This window comes from Loxodonta africana, chromosome 22 (genome assembly GCF_030014295.1).
Source record: "Loxodonta africana isolate mLoxAfr1 chromosome 22, mLoxAfr1.hap2, whole genome shotgun sequence".
Classification (NCBI taxonomy): Eukaryota; Metazoa; Chordata; class Mammalia; order Proboscidea; family Elephantidae; genus Loxodonta; species Loxodonta africana.
Window position 1 is genome coordinate 75,857,980 of NC_087363.1, and position 22,046 is coordinate 75,880,025.

A 22,046-nucleotide genomic window follows, 5' to 3' on the forward strand; every position below is an offset into this window, starting at 1 on the left:
CTCTAGCTGAGTAGCCCTGAGCCCACTGCCACCGCACCCTATACAGCCAGAACAGAGAGTTTGAGTAACTTGGTGAGTTGGCCACGCAGGCGCTGGTTGAGAGAACTGCTGCATCTTGACTGATTTTGCATCAGATGGTCCTCCTTCTTGCCTTACGCAAGGGCTTCCTAACTTCTGGAATTTCATCACAGCCACGGCAGAATGGACTGCCAGCTAGACCCTCCCTGTCCCTACGCTCTCAGTATCTCTGCACACCTTCCTGAATAGTGACACACTCCCCGTGTAGCCAAGACACTGCTCCACTGAATCAGCTGTATCAACGTTCAAATCCAATCCTTCTTGGCAGATATTGGAAATAAAATTTCCTGCATTGTAAAGCCTAATTTTGAGCTTTAAGTCTTCACCGGCCTCATTTCCTGCCACTTTTCTGCATATAGAGCCATGTTCCTTGACCCCCTGTAAGTCCTATTCTCCTGTTGTCCCTCTGTGGGGTCCCTATCTCACCTTCCAGTCTAGCTGAAATCCTCCCTAGCCCTCAAAGTTCACTCAAAGGATGTCTTCCCTAAGTGCCCTCCTCTGAGTGCTCCTAACACATTTCTACTTCTGTTAGAAAGCTCTGTTGGCCTCTCCTGCATTACAGCCCCATCATCAGGTTGTAAGCTCTGTGAGAGCAGGGACTCTGTCTCGCTAATTTTTATATCACTCAGGGCTGTGCATGATGCTTTGCACAAGACAGAATCTAAATAAGGTGGACAAGTATCATGAAGCACTAATGCTTATTTACAGCCAACAGTTAGGATTGCCTGAATTCCGGATATGTATTACAGAAAGATTGTTTTTACTTTACCAGAAGTAATTCCATTACAATTTTCAAAATAAACACGTTTGTCCACTTTAGCCAGAAACCAGAAGGCTGGACAGCCCTTGCTCAAACAGAGGGCTCCCTTATTAAACACGTTTGATTTGGATACATTGTAGGCCACAGGGTCCAGTTTTCTCAGACCCTAGCTCTCTGGAACACACTTGTCATTATATGTTTTAAAAGCATTCCAACTACTGAGGGCTAACTCTCCTGATGTGCAGACAAGGGCTTGAGAGCCTATAGAGCTCAGTCCTGAGCCAGCCTGCATGTGGGGTACCATGAGACAGAAGACAAGGCCTCCCCCTCTATGCAGATGTCTTGGTCCTCTAGTGCTCCTATAACAGAAATACCACAAGGGGATGGCTTTAACAAAGAGAAATCTACTCTCTCACAGACTAGTAGGCTATAAGTCCAAATTCAGTGTGTCACCTCCACAGGAAGGTTTTCTCTCTCTGTCAGCTATGGAGTAAGGTCCTTGTCATCAATCCTCCCCTTGTCTGGGAGCATCTCAGCATAGGAAACTCAGGTCCAAAGAACACACTCTGCTCCCGGCGCTGTTTTCTTAGTGGTATGAGGTCCCCAGCTCTTTACTTGCTTCCCTTTCCTTTCATCTCTTTTAAGATAAAAGCTGGTACAGGCCACACTTCAGGAAAACTCCCTTTACGTTGGATCAGGAATGTGAACTTAGTAAGTAAGGGTGTTATAATCCTACCCTAATCCTCTTTAACATAAAATTACAATCACAAAATGGAATCATGGTCTAACCAAGTTGACAGATATTTTGGGGGGACACCATTCAATCTATGACAAAAAAAAAAAAAACTTGCCCCAGAACATTCTGCTAGAAAGTGACAGAACTGGATAACATCACATATACTCACACTTGCAAGCTCTGGGCTGGCCTCAGAACTGCCTAAAAAACCAAACCAAACCAAACTAGTTGCCATCGAGTTGATTCGACTCATAGCGACCCTATAGGACAGAGTAGAACTGCCCCATAGGGTTTCCAAGGAGCAGCTTGTGGATTCATACTGCCAACCTTTTCGTTAGCAGCCTGAGCTCTTAGCCACTGGCTCTGAGAATTGCCTAATAGAACAGTTCTGTGAGAAAAAATTTTTAAAGTGTATGTGTGCGTGGAGAATGCAAAGTATGTCTGGCTTCAGGTCTGTCTGGATCCAGGATCCCTGACTGGGTTCAGAAGATCATTTCTGGGCTCAGAGGGTCTTGTCTGGACCCACGGGCCCTGTCTAGACCCAGCTCCTCTCTGTGACTAGCTTCCTTCTTCCTTCAGACTGGCTCTCCTTTCAGGGTATGAAAGATCACTGTTAGCAGTCCCAAGTCTAGAACTTCACATTCATTATTGGGTATCCATGCATTAAATCTCATGGTTGTGCTGGGGTCATAAGCCTATCCAGGGACAGTAACTGTTCAAGAAGAATGAGGGGATAAGATGAGCCAGACCTGGGTCCCCTGCCCATAACTGGCTGGATGAGGTGGGGGCAGGCACTGTTGGTACAAAGTACATTTTCTCGAGAAAGACCTGCTGACTAACAACAACAATTCCTCTCCAGGTCCCAAACCAGCTGGGTGAGTCCAACTCAGTACACTTCACACAGAATTCTTCTCTACTGTAAACTACGGTTCTGGGATATTGAAGATGATAAATCCCACTGTTTTTCATCCTTAATCTTAAGGCCTACCACTTGTCTGCGGTATACTGTGGTGGTTTGAGTGTTGGTGTGATGCTGGAATCTATACCACTGGTACTTCAAATACTAGCCACATCATCCATGGTGGACAAGTTCCAGTGAAGCTTCCAGACTAAGACAGAGTAGAGGAAAGGTCTGGCGATCTACTTCTGAAAATGAGCCAAGGAAGACCTTACGGATCAAGCATTGTCCTACTTACTTGCTTTGGACACATCGTCAGGAGCGATCACTCGCTGGAGGAGGACGTCACAGCTGGTGAAGGAGAGGGCCAGCAAGGGTGAGGGAGACCCTTGGTGAGATGGATTGCTACAATGGCCACAAAAATGGGCTCGAAGATGCCGGTGATATTGAGGATGACACAGGACATAAGGTCGCCACGAATTGGAGTGGACTCGATGGCAGCTACCTACCTATCTACCTAATCTTTACTACACAATCTCCTACTCATTCTTCTTTCCTTTCCTACAGAAGAAACAGCTGGATTACCATGTAATAGTAAAGGGAACATGTAACGTTAACTTTCCTTTGTTTAATGCCCGCTGCCCACTGCCATCGAGTCGATTCCGACTCACAGCAACCCTATAGGTTTGTTTAGTGGCAGGAGAGAAAAACACATTCAAGGAACTCCTTATGTTTTGGACTGAATTTTGGCAAGCATGCACATGGAGGCCAGTGCTGGGATGTGGACTTTGAGAAAGCCATTATATGGAAACGGGAGCAACCATTACCCTACTGCTGTGTGCACGTAGCATTTGTGGCCTCTGGGATCCTCTTGATCCTCCCCAAAAATCCCTACTCTTGGGGCCAATGAGCACAAACAAGGCTTGCGACCTAAACCAGTGGTTCGCAAACTTTAGTCGGTATCGGAATCCCCTGGAGGGTTTTTAAACACGTATTTCTGCCTCCCCTGCCCCGAGTTCTGAATGAATAGGTCTCAGGTGGGACCCCAAGAATTTGCCTTTCTAGCAAGATCCCAGGCTATACGGATGTTGTTGGTCTGGGAACCACCCTTTGAAAACCACTGACTAAATGAAAATACTTATTGCAAATGAAGTAAGTGCCCCTTTATGCAATACCGACCTACTTTTGATACTCACTAATACCATATGCTCATACTCATGTTCATAAATTAGGCAGAATTTCCAGAAAATAATCACCTAACATAAAGGAGAGAGATTCAGAAATAAGGAAAACCAGCTGCATTTATCACTAAGCATAAATACCACATGATATTTGATAAGGACTATGTTTTTATGTGGTATTAGGAAACCCTGGTGGCATAGTGGTTAAGTCCTATGGCTGCTAACTGAAGAGTTGGCAGTTCGAATCCACCAGGCGCTCCATGGAAACTCTATGGGGCAGCTCTACTCTGTCCCATAGGGTCGCTATGAGTCGGAATCCAGTCAACGGCACTGGGTTTGGTTTTTATAGGGTATTAACTATATGCACTATATTCCCATTTATTAAGTTTTGTATCATTTCATATAAAATTAGCAAAATAAATGCACTTTAAATTCCTTCGGCAGGGCTATGTCTCCTTTCATTAATAATAACAAAAAATCTCTGCAGTGTGGCATTAAGCTCCTTGGGGGAACCAAGCTCAAACAGACGGCTGGATTTGCAGGAGCTCAAACATGCAGGCAGCACATAATATGAGAAATAATTTCAAAAGGTCTATTAAGGTTCATATTCTGATAACATACACCGGCAAGACCACTACCATTCATCTAAAACGTGTTTGTCCTACCAGTGACATTACCCCTCGCTGCCCCCAAAAAACCCATTGCCATCAAGTCATTTCCTACTCCTAGCAACCCTATAGACAGAGTAGAACTGCCCCACAGATTTTCCAAGGAGCAGCTGCTGGATTAGAACTGCCGACCTTTTGGTTAGCAGCCAAGCTCTTAACCACTGCACTACCAGGGCTCCCCAGTGACATTAGGAAGGTTGCAATTAACCTGTTGTAGATTGAATTATGTCCCCCCAAAACACGTTTTGTAAATCTTAACCCCTATACCTATGGATGGAAACTCTGGTGGCATAGTGGTTAAGTGCTATGGCTGCTAACCAAAAGGTTGGGAGTTCAAATCCACCAGGCACTCCTTGGAAACTCTATGGTGCAATTCTACTCTGTCCTATAGGGTCACTATGGCAATGGGTTTTTTTCTATACCTATGGATGTAATCCCATTTGGGAATGAGGTTTACCTTGTTATGTTAATAAGGCCATGTCAGCATAGAACCTACTCTCTTTTGACATATAACAAGAGCAGATTAAACCCATACCCCATTGCCATCGAGCTGATTCCGACTCATAGCGACCCTTTAGAACAGCCTAGAACTGCCCAATAGAGTTCCCAAAGAGCACCTGATGGATTTGAACTGCTGACCATTTGGCTAGCAGTCACGGCACTTAACCACTATGCCACCAGGGTTTCCAAGGACATATTAGGTGCATAGAAGTAAGAAGGAATGGGGGAAAAACAGATACCATGTGGAGATCTCCAAGGAACACCACAAAGAAAGACCACTAGAAAAGCAGAGACAAAGATTTTCCCTCAGAATTCAGACCTCTAGCTTCCTAAACTGTCAGGAAATAAATTTCTGTTCATTAAGGCCACCCCCTTGTGGTATTTCTATTACAGCAGTATTTCAAAGTTGAGACATATACTATGAAGATTCCACAACATTTTTAGAACTGGGAACCACAAAAAATTCCATTCAAGTTCAAAATTATTTGTTGTTAAAACACTGAGCATGTCTACTTCCCATTTGGACATGGCTACTCAGTGAGAAATTATTTCCTTCTGTGTTGTCAAAAACTACCCCAAAGCAGATTTGGCCCTCCACACTTGGGATTTACACTGCCAGACAGTAAAATCCATATGGTCACAAACTTACTTTCCATAATCCTTTTCTTACCTAGCATCAGGTCCATTCACAACACCATAAAACTTTTCAAAATATAAAAGGAACTAATTGATATTTATAAACGATGGATATATGTTATCGATTTTGCACACATACAACAAGCAAGAAACATTCTGGCTTGAATAGCTTCAAGTTAACAAATGCATTGGCGTAATTCTGCACACTCAAGTATTTAGAAAGTTGTTGCAGTGAGGCTCAAACATCATACATTTCATATGTAATTTCCTTTTTGTTAAAGCACTTCAGTTTATGACATGAACACATTTAAAATGACCAAGGAATTAAATCTCAAATAATCAACCTCATTTTCCCTATAAAGCAGTAAAATAAATGAAAAGCCATTGTCAGTGTCTATATTGTCATAATTAAAAAAAATAAATAAAAAGACTGCATTCCATTTTATTCCATTAAATTCCAGCAAACCTAATTTTAAAAGTAATATTTCCCAGCACTGGGATGAACGGCCAATTGCAGACCATTTGTAAATATAGAATGTTTTGCTACAGCTGACTTTGGAGAAAAAGCTTTCAATTTCAGTTAAAAAAATCGTTCATAGAAAGAATTCACCAAAATAAAGTCATCTTCTGCTGTCTGGGGTCATGCACATTCAGGCTAATATCTCATAAATAAAAATTGAAAACTGCTTTGGTCTTAAATATGCTCAAATAATCACATGGAGGAACCAGTATTGGTAAAGTGTGTTGTTGGTGAGGAAAGGAGAGACCCTGTAGCCCACCAGGGGGCCAAGCCATTAACACAGGAATCACACCCTTTTTTCCAGGTAGCAGTGAATTTAGGATAAAATCTGCTGGTTTCCTTTCATCGTTGGGACCACGTTAAATTGCTCAGCTGAGGTAGCAATTCTTCACTACTTCGTGGAGTTGCATCTCAGGTGCCACATGTCTGACAACGAAATCTGACAATGAAATTGAACCTGAGGAATTCAGCTTTCTACAAAGATTAAATTTGTAGGATTTCTGCATTTAGTACAACTTTTGAAAGAACTCTTTTTGATCCAAAACTTCTAGCTCCCAAATTTCTACCTTTAGCAAGTAAAAGTTGCCAAAGGCAAAAAGGCATCCCACAAGTAATGATCAAGAGCAACCAAAACGAAGACAAAGTTTATCCCATGACATAGGGGATACCAGCTATTTTATGCCTTGCTTACAATCACTGGATACCGAAACTTCAGATAATATCACGTCAATGCAGTGCAGCCTCGGTTAATGAGAATAGAATACTCAAATCCCTAAAACGTTTGCTGCATTTTACTTTGGAAAAAAAGAACAACATTTCAGTAAAAAAATAATTCATATAAAAGATTTTGCTAAAACCAACAGTCATTTTCTGCCATGATGGGGTCAATGTATACTCACCCCAAACTCATAAATGATTATAAAATATTGTAGAGTCCTAACCACGGAGTAATCCCCAAGTACTGAAAATCACCAAACTAAGTTTCTGTTCTCTACAGCTTCTCTATAGTTTGCTTACTAGGCAGAAAGATCATATAATACATTTTTCAAAGATTTTCAGTAAGCCAAAAAGAAAAAAGAAGAAATTTGAGATTTAGGAAAAGGCAAAAATTTTATCCACCACCACATTTTGTTCTTAAAGTCTCTAGTTAGGGCTTTTGCTGTTTTTCATATAACAACAAACACCAATTATACAGCAAAGCTCACTCAAGCCCTATCAGCAAATTGATGTCAAAATGTGTAATTAGGAATGACCAGTAACTGATGATCTAAACTTTTATTTAAGCTTTCTAGATCCTGAGCTATGTGTGGGTCCGCGATGGATAAAAGTAAAATCAGTTTCTGCGTCTTGTCCAGCACCAGATGAAAAGCCTCAAAGCACAACTGTGTTTGCTCTGTTCACATTGGGGCCACTACAGACGCCAAACCCTTGTGTCTTCAAAAGCTACCCTTTTCTCTCTCAGCTACAGCACTGTGGTCTCCTGCCTGCAACGGGAAGCCATGCCCACGCCTCACTATACTCCAGCCCCTCTCCAAGCAATGAAGTCCCAGGCAGTGCTATGGACTCTGGGACAGTATACTTCATTTCCCCCTCATTGCCCCTAAGTCCTCATTGCCTCCTTCATTACATATCCGTCTGCCAGGGGAAACTCTGTGCTTTCTTCTGGGGTGTTTTGTGCTGCATACCTTTCTCTCCCCTGACCGGGGGCGGGGGGGGGGTGTGTGCGTGAGCGTGTGCATGTGTGTGTGTGTGTGTGCGCCTTACCTGCTGCCTTAGCAACAGCTGCAGTTGTCACGTTCTGGATATTGGAGGTCACTCTGAAGGTCACTGCTGGTCCCAGAACACTGAAAAGATGATTTAAAAATGAGTTCATAACTAAGTCAAAATACAGTGTTGCTTATTTGAAAGCCACATGGAAAACACTGATACTCTTAAAAAGCACATGCATCCAAGGCCACCGCTTGTTCCAGACCTGACCTCTGCCAAGTGTCTTCTTCCATTTTCAAGTAATGTTATTGATAAGCTTTATTTTTCTAAAACATACATTGCAGTGTTCTTACCATTATAATATTCAAATCAGCCCCAATAACCCAAAAATAACAAGGAAATATTTTCGCAAGGGAAGAAGAAATATTGCTGTAGAAACAGATGCTAGTATTTGGCTCCCAAGGAGGCTGTATGGTTCAAGAGCAGAGAGGAAAGAGGCGAATATTTTTTAAATTCTTTCGACAGGAACTGTTTAAAAAGCCCACCAAAAGTCATTAAGAATTATGTTGTTGTTCTTGTTGTTGTTCTTATTGTTAGGTGCCGTCAAGTTGGTTCCAACTCATAGCTACCTTATGCACAACAGAATAAAACACTGCCCTGTCCTGAGCCATCCCCACAATCATTGTTATGCTTGAGCTCATTGTTGCAGCCACTGTGTCAATCCACCTCACCGAGGGTCTTCCTCTTTTCCGCTGACCCTGTACTCTGGCAAGCATGATGTCCTTCTCCAGGGACTGATCCCCCCCGACAACATGTCCAAAGTATGTAAGACTCAGTATCGCCAACCTTGCTTCTAAGGAGCATTCTGGCTGTACTTCTTCCAAGACAGATTTGTTCGTTCTTTTGGCAGTCCACAGTATGCTCAACATTCTTCGCCAACACCACAATTCAAAGGCATCAATTCTTCTTCGGTCTTCCTTATTCATTGTCCAGCTTTCACACACATATGATGGGATTGAAAATACCATGGCTTGGGTCAGGCGCACCTTAGTTGTCAAGGTGACATCTTTGCTCCTCAACACTTTAAAAAGGTCCTTTGCAGCAGATTTACCCAACACAATCCGTCTTTTGATTTCTTGACTGCTACTTCCATGGCTGTTGATTGTGGATCCGAGTAAAATGAAATCCTTCACAACTTCAATCTTTTCTCCGTTTATCATGATGTTGCTCATTGGTCCAGTTGTGAGGATTTTTGTTTCCTTTATGTTGAGGTGTAATCCATACTGAAGGCTGTGGTCTTTGATCTTCATTAGTAAGTGCTTCAAGTCCTCTTCACTTTCAGCAAGCAAAGTTGTGTCATCTGTATAACGCAGGTTGTTAATGAGTCTTCCTCCAATCCTGATGCCCCGTTCTTCTTCATATAGCCCAGCTCCTTGGATTATTTGCTTAGCATACAGATCGTATAGGTATGGTGAAAGAATAAAACCCTGGTGCACACCTTTCCTGACTTTAAACCAATCAGTATTCCCTTGTTCTGTCTGAACAACTGCCTCTTGATCTATGTAAAGGTTCCTCAGGAGCACAATTAATTGTTCCGGAATTCCCATTCTTCTCATTATAATTAAGAATTATACAATTAAAAAAAACTGGAAAGGAACTCCTAGATACAAATTACCAATGTCATTCAAAGCTTTTAAATACTATGTTGAAGACAATTTTGAAAAATACATCACATTATAACAAATGAATTCATCCGAAGACCCCATATACTTTAGAAACCTGAATACTGTGTACATAAACAACAAATGGTGTGAAATCAAGTCAGACTCCTCTGACCCACGTGTGTCAGAGCAGAACTGCGTTCCATAGACTTTTCCTTCTTTCTTTTTTTTACTGTGGTGAAAATATTCACCATTTCAGCAATTTCTACAGGCATAATTCAGTGAAGTTGATTATGATCTTCACGTTGTTCAACACTTATAGCTATGCTTTTCCAAAATATTCCATACCAGTAACACAAACCCAATGACCCCTGAGCAAAAACTCCCCTCCTATCGGGTTCTTAATGGCTGGCTTTTCAGAAGTAGATCTCCAGGCCTTTCTTCTGAGGTGCCACTGGGTAGTCTCAAACCCCTCAAGCCTTTCAGTTAATAGCCATGAGTTGACCATTTGCACCACCCAGGGACACCATTCCATGTACAGAAATCTCAAAACAATCAAGAATGCAGGATCAGTTCTTAAATGCAGATGGACCCCATCTCTGTATACTACAGTGATAAGATAGTTCTTCATGAACTGACTGATCTCTTAGACATCTTCTAAAAGGTAAGTCTTTCTAAGGCACAGGAAAAGGAACAACCTGAGACGGGAGAAGGTAGGTAAGCACATTGATTACCGAATCTTCAGTAGTGCTTGTCTTCCCACCTAAGTTCTTTAAATTCTGCCCAAGTGGGCACCATGCAATCCAGGCGGACTCTCAATGTCCCCCGCCATATCCCCTACTTGTTTGCGAAGATATGTGCACAAGACCCCTTATATCATTTCTCAAAAGGTCAGCTAGACTACTAAGAAGGAACTTCATTAAAACAGAGAGAAAACAAACAAATACCACTCTTAAAAAAGAAGTCACAGTTTCTCCTTTCCTAGCTCCTCAGTTTCCTGATTCCCATTTGTATGGATGCCCCTCAAAAAGAATACTCCCTCCTATTTCTCTCTCCTGTCCCTCCCTCTTATAGAAGAAGGTGTGCAGTTCAGAGCTCATGTCACATGTAGAGTAGGAATGGATACAGCAACTTGCAGGGAGGTGGGTGTGCTTGCAGCCTAAGGCTGAACACTGCTATCTGTACTCCCAGTACAGATACTGCTTCACATGGCCATGGTTTCCAGGGCCTAGAGCTGTTTTGGCTAGATCTGGCAGGGAAAACGATTTTTCATGATGATTACTGGCTACTTCACATTGTTATCTATGGACAGACCTTTAAGCTCAACTAGTTCTTCCTCTGGTCCCAGGGGCTTGGCTCCCTTTTCACCCTATGTGCTCTCCTTGGCTATGTACAGAAGCTTGTCAATATCCATAAACCCAACTACCAATAACAATACTACTAAAGGCAAAATCACCACCCATCTGTCAGTTTGTCATTCCGTGGTGGAGAGTGTGTTGCTTTGATGCTAAAAGCTATGTCACCAGTATTCCAAATAAGAGAAGGGTCATCCATGGTCATCCAGGTTTCAGCAGAGCTTCCAAACTAAGACAGTCTAGAAAGAAAGGCCTGGCAATCTACTTACAAACATTAGCCAATGAAAATCTTACAGATCACAGCTCACTTGCTTTGAGCCTGTTATCAGGCAGAATCAATTGCTAGAACAGGACATCATGTTTGGTGAAGTAGAGGGACAGCGAGGGCAAGTGAGATGGATTGGCACAATGGTCTCAACAATGGACTCGAACTTGCTAGTGAGTGTGAGGATGACGCAGTTCCATGTAACATTTTGTTCTGTTGTACCTAAGCTGTACGTGTTGGAGCCGACATGATTACAGCTATCATCCATCCATCCATCCATCCATCCATCCATCCATCCATCCATCCATCCATCCATCCATCCAGTGTATATTGTTCTACTTAACATTCTTCGAATCCTTCATCTCCACCATCTTTATTGCAATTAATGAGACTGTAGCCACATAATTTCCTCCAGATCTATAGAAGCAGACTCCCAACTAATTCTAAAAAAACAGTTGACATAGAGCTGATTCCATGTGTGTCAGAGTAGAACTGTGCTCCATAGGGTTTTCAGTGTCAGATTTTTCAGAAGTAGATTGCTAGGCTTTTCTTCTGAGGCACCCCTAGATAAATTTGAACCTCTAACCTTCCAGTTGGCAGCTGAGTGCATTAAGCATTTGTAGCACTCAGGCACTCCCAACTAATTCTTATCCCCCACCTAATTTTGAGGTCACAAACTTCTAGGTTGAGAACAGACTCTAGGGAGGAAAAGGCATAAGAAGAACAAGTTAGGAGACTATTGTAATAACCTAGTGTCTTAGTTATCTCGTGCTGCTGTAACAGATATACCACATGTGGATGGCTTTAAGAAACAAATTTATTCTCTCACAGTCTAGAAGGCTAGAAGTCTGAATTTAGGGCACCACCTCCAGGGGAGGGCTTTCTGTCTCTGTCAGCTCTAGGGGAAGGTCCTTGTCATCCATCTTGCCCTGGCCTAGAAGTTTTTCAGTGCAGGGACCCCAAGTCCAAAGGACACACTCTGCTCTCAACTCTTCTTTCTTGGTGGTAGGAAGTCCCTCTCCTCTCTGCTTGCTTCTCTTTTATATCTCAAAAGAGATTGACTTAAGATACAACCTAATCCTGTAGATTGTGTCTTGCCTCATTAATATAACTGCCTCTAATCCTGCTTCATTAACATCATAGAGGTTAGGATTTACAACACGTAGGATAATTATATCAGATCATAAAATGGAGGACAACCACACAATACTGGGAATCATGGCTCAACCAAGTTGACAGATATTTTTGGGAGACACAATTAAATCCATAACTGGTAAGCAATGGGTAATGGTGGCTTGGATCAGGGCGAGGGTATGGAGGTGATGAGTTCCACATTTTGACTAAGCAACTACAAGGATTGAGTAGCCATTAATTGAGATAAGGAAAACTGGAGAGGAGTAGACTGGGGAGAAGCCCATTTTTGGATATGTTGAATCTGCAAACGGAGGTGCCATACCTATAGTTGGATATATGCACAGATTCTCTACAGCAACATTTTCCAACATCAGGGATGCATGAGCAACATGTCTAACTCCTCTCAGAACTCACTATTGAAATATTCCAAATGAATGTGTATCACTGCAGTATTCAACAATTTCTATTTTAGACTTGCATCACTCGCAGACCAGTGTTTCCTAGGAATCTTTCTCTCACCTTTCTTTTGAAGGTTATTTTCCATACTTAGGATATAAAATGACACACGGCCTACTGGAGAGCTCAGTTCTTCCCCTTGTCCCAAGTTTTCTCTGCCTCCAGATATGGAACTCGGAGCTTACAACTCCTTCTGGCCCAGATTAGAGCTACAGCCTTCTTTTCAGTTGTTTCTAATCACAAGAAAACAGTCTGTGCTATGGCCAAAAGTACTTTAGCACTTATGTCAAAAAAGTACAGGTTTCAGAACAGTGAGATCTGAAAGGAAAGACAGGAGGAACTTCACTTTTAAAGACACATTAGACAACACTACCATCTTTCCTAGAAGTTGAGTCTGAAAACGGCAGAGCAAAACAGGAAGGGCAGGCCAGAGAGTCCATCAGCCATGCCTCGTTTTTAGACAACGTGGGTTGCAATTTACAGTCTCCCTCGACCTTGTCCAACATCATTAACGATGGGATAGCAATCAGACGTGGTGAATTCTAATCTTCATTTTACGTGTCAGACTTCAGTGTCTGTCCACTGGTTAAATAATAGCGTACAAACACTAATTACTCTATGTCCACGAGCCCATTAGTTTTTTTCAGTGCTTATGATCAAGTCACTTTTTTAAAGGCACTAATACTAAGGGTAGTATTAACCCACTGATGTCAAGTCGATTCCAACTCATAACAACCCTATAGGACACAGTCAAGCTGCCCCATGGGGTTTCCAAGGGTGTAAATCTTTATGGAAGCAGACTGCCATATCTTTCTCCCTTGGAGCAGCTGGTGGGTTTGAACCACTGATCTTTTGGTTAGTAGCCAAGTGCTTTAACCACTGCACCACCAGGGCTCCTTATAAAAGGGTAGTATTGGTGCCTTAAAAAAAATGTGGCATTGGTAGTTCAGTGGTTCAGAATTCTTGCCTTCCATGCAGATTTTTTTTTATGCAGATTACTCAGGTATGATTCTCAGTCATTGCAACTTATGTGCAGCCACCACCTATCTATCGGTGAAGGCTTGACAGATTTCAGTGAAGCTTCCAGGTTAAAATGGACTAAGAAGAATGGCCTGATGATCTGATTCCAAATATCAGCCAATGAAAACCCTATAGATCACAAGGGTCAGATCTGCAACAGAGCATGGGGATGGCACAGACCAGGCAGCATTTCATTCCATTGTGCATTGAGTTTCCATGAGTCAGGGGTGACTGGATGGCAGCTGACAACAACAATACTAAGACTGATGTAAAGAAAAGTGCATCAGAGTGATAATAACTTAATAACGACACCTTGTTCAAGATGAGTCACAAAAAATTAAAATGACTATCTCAAGGAGAGGAGTCATTAACAACCTGCTATATGCAGATGACACAACCTTGCTTGCTGAAAGTGAAGAGGACTTGAAGCACTTACTAATGAAGATCAAAGACTATAGCCTTCAGTATGGATTACAGCTCAGTATAAAGAAAGCCAAAATCCTCACAATTGGGCCAATAAGCAACATCATGATAAACAGAAAAAATACTGAAGTTGTCCAAGTTCGTTTTACTTGGATCCACAATTAAAGCCTATAGAAGCAGCAGTCAAGATATCAAACAACTATTGCATTGGGCAAATCTGCTGCAAAAGACCTCTTTGAAGTGTTGAAAAGCAAAGATGTCACTTTGAAGACGAAGGTGTTCCTGACTTAAGTCATGGTATTTTCAGTCACCACATATTCATGTGAAAGCTGGACAATGAATAATGAAGACCGAAGAAGAATCAATGGCCTTGAATTACGGCGTTGGTGAAGAATATGGAATATTACCACAGGCTGCCAGAAGAATGAACAAATCTGTCTTGGAAATACAGCCAGAATGCTCCTTAGAAAGGAGGATGGTAAGATGTCCTTTTAAGTACTTTGGACGTGTTATCAGGAGGAACAAGTCCCCGAAGAAGGAAATCATGCTTGGTAAAGTAGAGGGTCGGCAAAAAAGACGAAGACCCTCAGCAAGATGGATTGACACAGTAGCTACAACAACAGGCTCAAACATAGCAGCGATCGTGAGGATGGTGCAGGGCCAGGCAGTATCTCATTCTGGGGTATGTAGGGTCGCTATGAGCCAGAACCAAACTGATGGCACATAACAACAACATCGCAAAAATACTAGAAAAATAGCTAGTGGAATGAAATATGCCACCTCCTTCTAATACAATCTCTCCCCTGCTTTCCTTCCCAATTTACCAACACTTCAGCTACCTTTCAACATTCACTCATCCAGTGACTGGCTAGTCTACTACAACTTCTTGATCTTGTGTGATTTCAGACCTAAGTCTTCATTTAAAACCTTATACCTTTTAGTGGATTAAATTATCATCTCTGCTGATAATACTTTGGTCTCGATTTCTGGTCCTACTTCCTCATGGAAATTTAAGACCTATTTTCCTAATGAGCTAGCTCATTGTGCAAGCCCTCTATAAATGTGAAATATTATACCATTAAGCCACGTAATTATTATTATAAAATAATCATTATTAGATATTCTACTTAGAAGTTACAGCATCACTTCAAGCTCAGGGCTTATTGAGCAAGTCGGAACTGAGTGGATTTTTGAGGGATAGGTAGAACTGAATACTCAAAGGCAAGGAGGGAAAACATTGAGGACCGCTGATTTGAACAAAAGCACAAAGCAAACATAAGCATTGGCTTTTGTAGACCAGAGAGGAGGCCCTTGAATCGGCTTCTGCCATTCTATCCACACGCCTTTGGAGCTAGCCAGATTCCCATCCTTATGGACAGTCCCTTTGACTTCCTTATATGAGAAATGTGCAGGAAGTTACCAGTTCTGCTAAAACTCCTTTAAAATGCCATCTTACCCAGTGCCCTCAAGTCGATTCCGACTCAGCCGTCTTAAAAAAAATAGCCGTCTTAGCTATCCTTTATTCTGGGTTCTGTGATCATTCTGGGTTCTGTGTACCCCAGTCCCTTACCACCTCCCTGCTGAGGTGATGTGAGTAAGCTCCGAGGCCAGCCCTCCTCCTGCATGCGGCACCCGGATGAGGTATCCTCACAAGCCACCTCCGCTCTTTTACTCCTCTAAGCAACACCTACTATGTTCTTGCTCTCAAATCAAGTTTTAAGTCCTCTTTCTGGCTTTTCAGGCCCTTCTGTCTTAAACTGACCTAGCTGAACCTTGTCCCTTTAATTCCTATTGTAAACTCTCAGAAGGAATGAAGTTGGCCCCCTCCCAGGCCCACAAATGCCAAAAAATCCAAACCAGTTGCCATCGAGTGAATTCTGACACATGGTAACTCCATGTGTGTCAGAGAAGAACTGTGCTCCATAGGGTTTTCAATGGCTGGTTTCTCAGAAGTAGATCACCAGGCCTTTCTTCCAAAGTGCCTCTAACTCCAACCTTTCAGTTAGAAGTGCATGCCACCCAGGGACTAAGAGCCCGCAAAAGCAGATACTTATTTCTGCCTTTGTGCCTTTATTAAAGTCAATTTTCCTGCCAGCCACGTTCCCTTCCTGGCTTCTGAGCAGTGAATTCTACTCCTTTGTCCAAGCTCCACTCAGTTCTGACTCTCTCCTTTAGCCCTGAGTGATACCCTGACCAGGATGGATTCCCACCTTCTCTGAAATCTTCTAGCAAGTGCAGTGACTGCTTGACATCTAGCACTTAAGTTGCACATCAACTATTTCATCCATAATTGTTATCCACCCCTGAATGCGAGGCTCCTCGAGGGCACGCATGATGTTTCTCGTCAGTGCACTGCATGCAGAGGACCACATGGTAGATAATCAGTTAATATTTTTGATTGATCCAAGATGTTTGAGCTCAACTGCTTTCTAAAATTAAGAGAAAGGCCTTATCAACAGAGAAGTACTCAACGACCATCAAGACAGCAGTAATAATACAGGGTTACAGACATACACATGGTTTTTATGAAAATTGGGATCTAAAACTACATCCAAAAATTTCCCTGAGAGCTGTGATTTCCTAAACCTAAATTTTACTCAGGTGCCAGAATTCTGGAAACCCTCGTGGCGTAGTGGTTAAGTGCTATGGCTGCTAACCAAAGGGTTGGCAGTTTGAATCCGCCAGGCGCTTCTTGGAAACTCTGTGGGGCAGTTTTACTCTGTCCTATAGGGTCGCTATGAGTCAGAATCGACTCGATGGCACTGAGTTTGGTTGGTTCGGTTGGCCAGAATTTTTTTCACAAGACCATGAAGAGTTCTTTGTTTTCACAAAGCTCTAAGACCTAGCACACATATGCTATGGAGAAAAATGCCATACACCTGCCACCCCCATGCTCTCCTGAAACAACAGGAGAGGCAGCTGCAGCACAACAGCCCTACTAGGAGCCCCTGGGTAGTGCAAATTGTTAAGTGCTGGGCTATTAACTGAAAGGTTGGTGGCTCACACCCACCCAGAGGGGCCTTGGAAGAAAGGCCTGGGATTTGCTTCCGAAAGATCACAGCCATTGAAAATCCTATGGAGCAGTTCAACTATGCATACGTGGAGTTGCCATGAGTTGGAATCAACTCTACAGCAACCGTTTTTTCGTGTTGCTTTGTTTTTAGCATTGTATTGTTGCCTTTGTTATTAAGGAATACAGCTGTAGAACAGTGCTTAGTGTATAGTAAAACCAAAAAATCAAAACGTGTTGCCGGCAAGTCGATTCCGACTCATAACGACCCTATAAGACAGAGTAGAACTGCCCCATAGGGTTTCCAAGGAGTGGCTGGTGGATTTGAACTGCCGACTCTTTGGTTTGCAGCAGAGCTCTCAACGATTGCACCACCAGGACCCCAGTATGTGGAAAGCACTCAATGAATGTTAAGTACTGTAAAAACAACGTGGAGGCAGTATCTGACCTCCTCTAACTTCACGAGGGGGTGGGAGTATCAAGATCAATAGCCCAAGGCTGATTCCCACGAGGCAGCAGTCAGACATGCCTCCTCTCTCCGCTGCCTTTACCAATTCTGACACCAACTGTCCCTGCCACGGCATTCTCTACTTCTCTGCTGGGTTCGATAATTCACTGCAATGGCCACACAGAACTCACAGACAATACTCCCAATAATGGGGTTTATTAGGGAAGTAACAGGTTACAATTCAGATTCAGGAACACTTAGGAGACAGTTCTTCTTCCATCAGGACTTCCTCTAAGCTGTGCTTGCAGGCGTGCCTCTCTCTGGCCCTCACCCTCTGCTATGCTCAGGCAAGTGTTACAAAGCTCTTTTAGCTCTGCTGATAAGTGCCCAGAGTTACCCCATTCTGCAAGTAAGCCTCGGCCTGAAGGTGCTTGCCTCTAGCTCTGTGGGTCGGCAAACTTAGCTCTATCAAGTACCTGTAGGCACTCCGCTCTGCCAGCTAGCCTCCCACCCAAAGGCACTCAGTTTTCTTGCTCACTCTGCCTTCTCCTGCCAGTCTCTCCTGCCGGTCTTTCTCTGCTGCTGCTTCTCACTGTCTTCTACGTTACATCACTCTTTCTCTTTCTCTGTCTCCTGGTTGCAGGAGCTTCTCAGTGCAGGGATCCTGGATTCAAAGGTTACACTCCCTTCTGGCTGTTCTTCCTTGGTGGTGGTGGAATCATCTCTTTCCCACATCTGGGATGGCTCATTTCAAGGCCATCAAGATGGCAAAACTGACCAATCCCCTTGGTGGGCCACAATTACCCTATTGGCACAGTCCCACCCAGTCACTTGGGTGGGAGTTATAAGACCATGGCAAGAAAGACCACACAAAAGCGGTACATCCCACTGCAGCTACCGTCACCATCAGGACTGTTCCTGATACCTGCATCTGTGATGACCTGAGGAGCTACCATCACCATCAGGACCATTCCTGATACCTGCATCTGTGATGACCTGAGCAGCTACCATCACCATCCTGACCGTTCCTGGTACCTGCATCTGTGATGACCTGAGCAGCTACCATCACCATCCTGACCGTTCCTGGTACCTGCATCTGTGATGACTTGAGCACCTACTTTGTGCCATGCCCCAGTCACTTTATATATGCTTTCTAATCCTCATGAGAATCCAGCAAGGCATCATCACCCCAAGTTTACATACGAGGTTCAGAGAGGTTATGCTATTTGATCCAAAATGCATAACTTTACATAATTTGAACACAGACCTGCTTGCTCGCTAAGGCCACATTGCTGCTTCTTTGATGAGTGATGATGTGAAGAAGTCTTTTAAAGAGGTGTCAACTGCAAGTCTAATTCCTGGGTGTCACTGAGACCACCCAGACCCAGAAGACTGATACCAGAAGATTTGGTATCACCAGAGGCAACCAGGCCTGGAATTGAGCTTTCCATGGAGGACTCGTCCCCTTCCTTCTACACAAGCTCATTCACTCCGACTACAACAAAAACCTTCTGTGCCATCACAAGCTTACTGAAAGTTCCTCCAGCACTAGCCACTCTAGACAGGAGGAGAGGCTCTTTGACCCATGTTGTACCAGAGCATCTCAGGGATATGTGCGGCATTCCCCTCTGGTGGCACTAGTGCAGCAATTTTCCCAACCCTCCTATTTTTAGAAGTTTTCTAACAGTAACTAGGAATAAGAACCTCTGGCCAGCAACCATGCATTCCACTTCTTTGTGGACCATTGTCTGTATCGGGGGGCTGCACCTTCAGCCTTGTGTATTTGTCCTTTAAGAAACAGTACTTTCTAAGAAGAAGCTTGTATACGAGCTGCCTCCTTGGAGGTTTACAGAAAGGACGGCATCACGTGAAGCACAAACAGCGAAACTGAGAGGGTTTCCTGGGTGCTTGATAAGGTGGAGTCCCTGTCTGAAGAGCTGGCTTTGGGAGTGATTCCTGTCTTGGCGTAACAGAACGTGTGGGGACCATGACCTCTGGGGTCCTTCTAGTCTCAGTCAGACCATTAGGTCTGGTCTTTTTATGAGAATTTGAGGTCTGCATACTATAGCCCTCGTGCTCCCTCAGGGGTTCTCTGTTGTGTTCCCTGTCAGGGTAGTCACGGGTTGTAGCCAGGCACCATCTAGTTCTTCTGGTCTCAGGCTGATGTAGTCTCTGGTTTCAGTGGCCCTTTCTGTCTCTAAAAAAAAAAGTAAAAACCTTGTGTCTTTGGTGTTCTTCATTTTCCTTTGATCCAGGTGGGTTGAGACCAACTGATGCATCTTAGATGGCTGCTTGCTAGCATTTACGACCCCAGACGCCACTCTCCAAAGTCGGGTGCAGAATTTCTTAATAGACTTTATAGTGCCAATTGACCTAGATGTCCCCTGAAACCATGGTCCCCAAACCCCTGTCCTTGCTATGCTGGCCTTTGAAGCATTCAGCTTATTCAGGAAACTTCTTTGCTTTTGGTTTAGTTCAGTTGTGCTGACCTCTCCTGTATTGTGTGTTGTCTTTCCCTTCATCTAAAATAGTTCTTGTCTACCATCTAATTAGTGAATATCCCTCGCCCTCCCTCCCTCCCCCCCATAACCATCAAAGAAAATTTTCTTCTCTGTTTAAACTATTTCTCGAGTTCTTATAATAGTCATCTCATACGATATTTGTCCTTTTGCAACTGACTAATTTCACTCAGCATAATGCCTTCCAGAATCCTCCATGTTATGAAATGTTTCACGGGTTCATCATCATTTTTTATCAATAAGTAGTATTCCATTGTGTGAATATACCAAAATTTACTTGTCCATTCATCCGTCAATAGGCACCTTGGTTGCTTCCATCTTTTTTCGCTATTGTAGACAGTGCTGCAATGAACATGGGGGTGCTTATATCTGTTCGTGTAAAGGCTCTTATTTCTCTAGGATATATTCCAAGGAATGGGATTACTGGATCCTTTGGTAGTTCTACCTTTTTAAGGTAGCTTTTTAAGGAAGAGCCAAATCGATTTCCAAAGTAGCTGTACCATTTTACATTCCCACCAGCTGTGTGTAAGTGTTCCAGTCTTTCCACAGCCTCTTCAACATTTATTATTTTGTGTTTTTTGGATTAATGCCAGCCTTGCTGGAGTGAGATGGATTCTCATTGTACCTTTGCATTTCTCTAATGGCTAATGATCCTGAGCATTTCCTCATGTATCTGTTAGCTACCTGAATATCTTCTTTAGTGAACTGTCTGTTCATATCTTTTGCCCATTTTTTAATTGAGTTATTTGTCTTTTTGTTGTTGAAGTTTTGCAGTATCATGTAGATTTTAGAGATAAGACACTGATAGGAAATGTCGTAGCTAAAACTTTTCCCCAGTCTGTAGGTAGTCTTCTTACTCTTTTGGTGAAATCTTCCTATGAGCATAGGTGTTTGATTTTTAGGAGCTCCCAGTTATCCAATTTCTCTTCTGGTGTTTGTACATTGTTAGTATGTTTTGTATACTGTTTATGCCATGTTTTAGGGCTCCTAACATTGTCCCTATTTTTTCTTCCATAATCTTTATCGTTTTTGATTTTATATTTAGGTATTTCTTTGATCCATTTTGAGTTAGTTTTTGTGCATGGTGTGAGGTACGGGTCTTGTTTCATTTTTTTGCAGATGGATATCCAGCTATGCCAACACCATTTGTTGAAGAGACTGTCTTTTCCCCATTTAACTAACTTTGGGCCTTTGTCAAATATCATCTGTTCATATGTGGATGGATTTGTGTCTGGATTCTCAATTCTGTTCCATTGGTCTACACCTGTTGTTGTACCATTGCCAGGCTATTTTGACCACTGGGGCAGTATAATAGGTTCTGAAACCAGGTAGAGTGAGGCCTCCCACTTTCTTCATCTTTTCAGTAACACTTTACTTATCTGGGGCATCTTTCCCTTCCATATGATGCTGGTGATTTGTTTCTCCATATCATTAAAGAATGTCCTTGGAATTTGGATCAGAATTGTATTGTATCTATAGACTGCTTTTGGTAGAATAGACATTTTTACAATGTTAAGTCCTCCTATCCATGAGCAAGGTATGTTTCTTCAACTTATGTAGGTCTCTTTTGGTTTTTTGCAGTGTCTTGTAGTTTTCTTTGTATAGGTCTTTTACGTCACTGGTAAGATTTATTCCTAAGTATTTTATCTTCTTGGGGGCTATTATAAATGGTATTGATTTGGTGATTCCCTCTTTGATGTTCTTTTCCTTTGGTGTAGTGGAATCCAACTGATTTTTTAATGTTTATCTTGTATCTTGATACTCTGATGAACTTTTCTATCAGTTACAGTGGTTTTCTTGAGGATTCTCTAGTGTTTTCTGTGTATAAGATCATGTCATCTGCAAATAGAGATACTTTTACTTCTTTCAAACTGGATGCCCTTTATTTCTTTATCTAGCCTACTTGCTCTGGCTGGGACCTCCAGCACAATGTTGAATAAAAGTGGTAATAAACGGCATCCTTGCCTGATTCCTGATCTTGAGGAGAATACTTACAAACTATCTCCATCTAGGATGACGTTGGCTGTTAGGCTGTTAAAAAAAAAAAAAGTTAGCTTTGTATAAATGTCC

General features: G+C 42.7%; 1 protein-coding gene across 1 annotated transcript in view; it reads right to left on the reverse strand.

Moving 5' to 3' along the window:
* PTPRN2 (protein tyrosine phosphatase receptor type N2) overlaps positions 1-22,046 on the reverse strand; it is a 1,410,930-nt gene that overhangs the window by 908,872 nt on the left and 480,012 nt on the right. Inside the window, exon 11 of the mRNA XM_064274265.1 lies at positions 7,743-7,822. Within this exon, the coding sequence (XP_064130335.1) occupies positions 7,743-7,822 (80 nt within the window). The remainder of the gene's footprint in view (positions 1-7,742; positions 7,823-22,046) is intronic.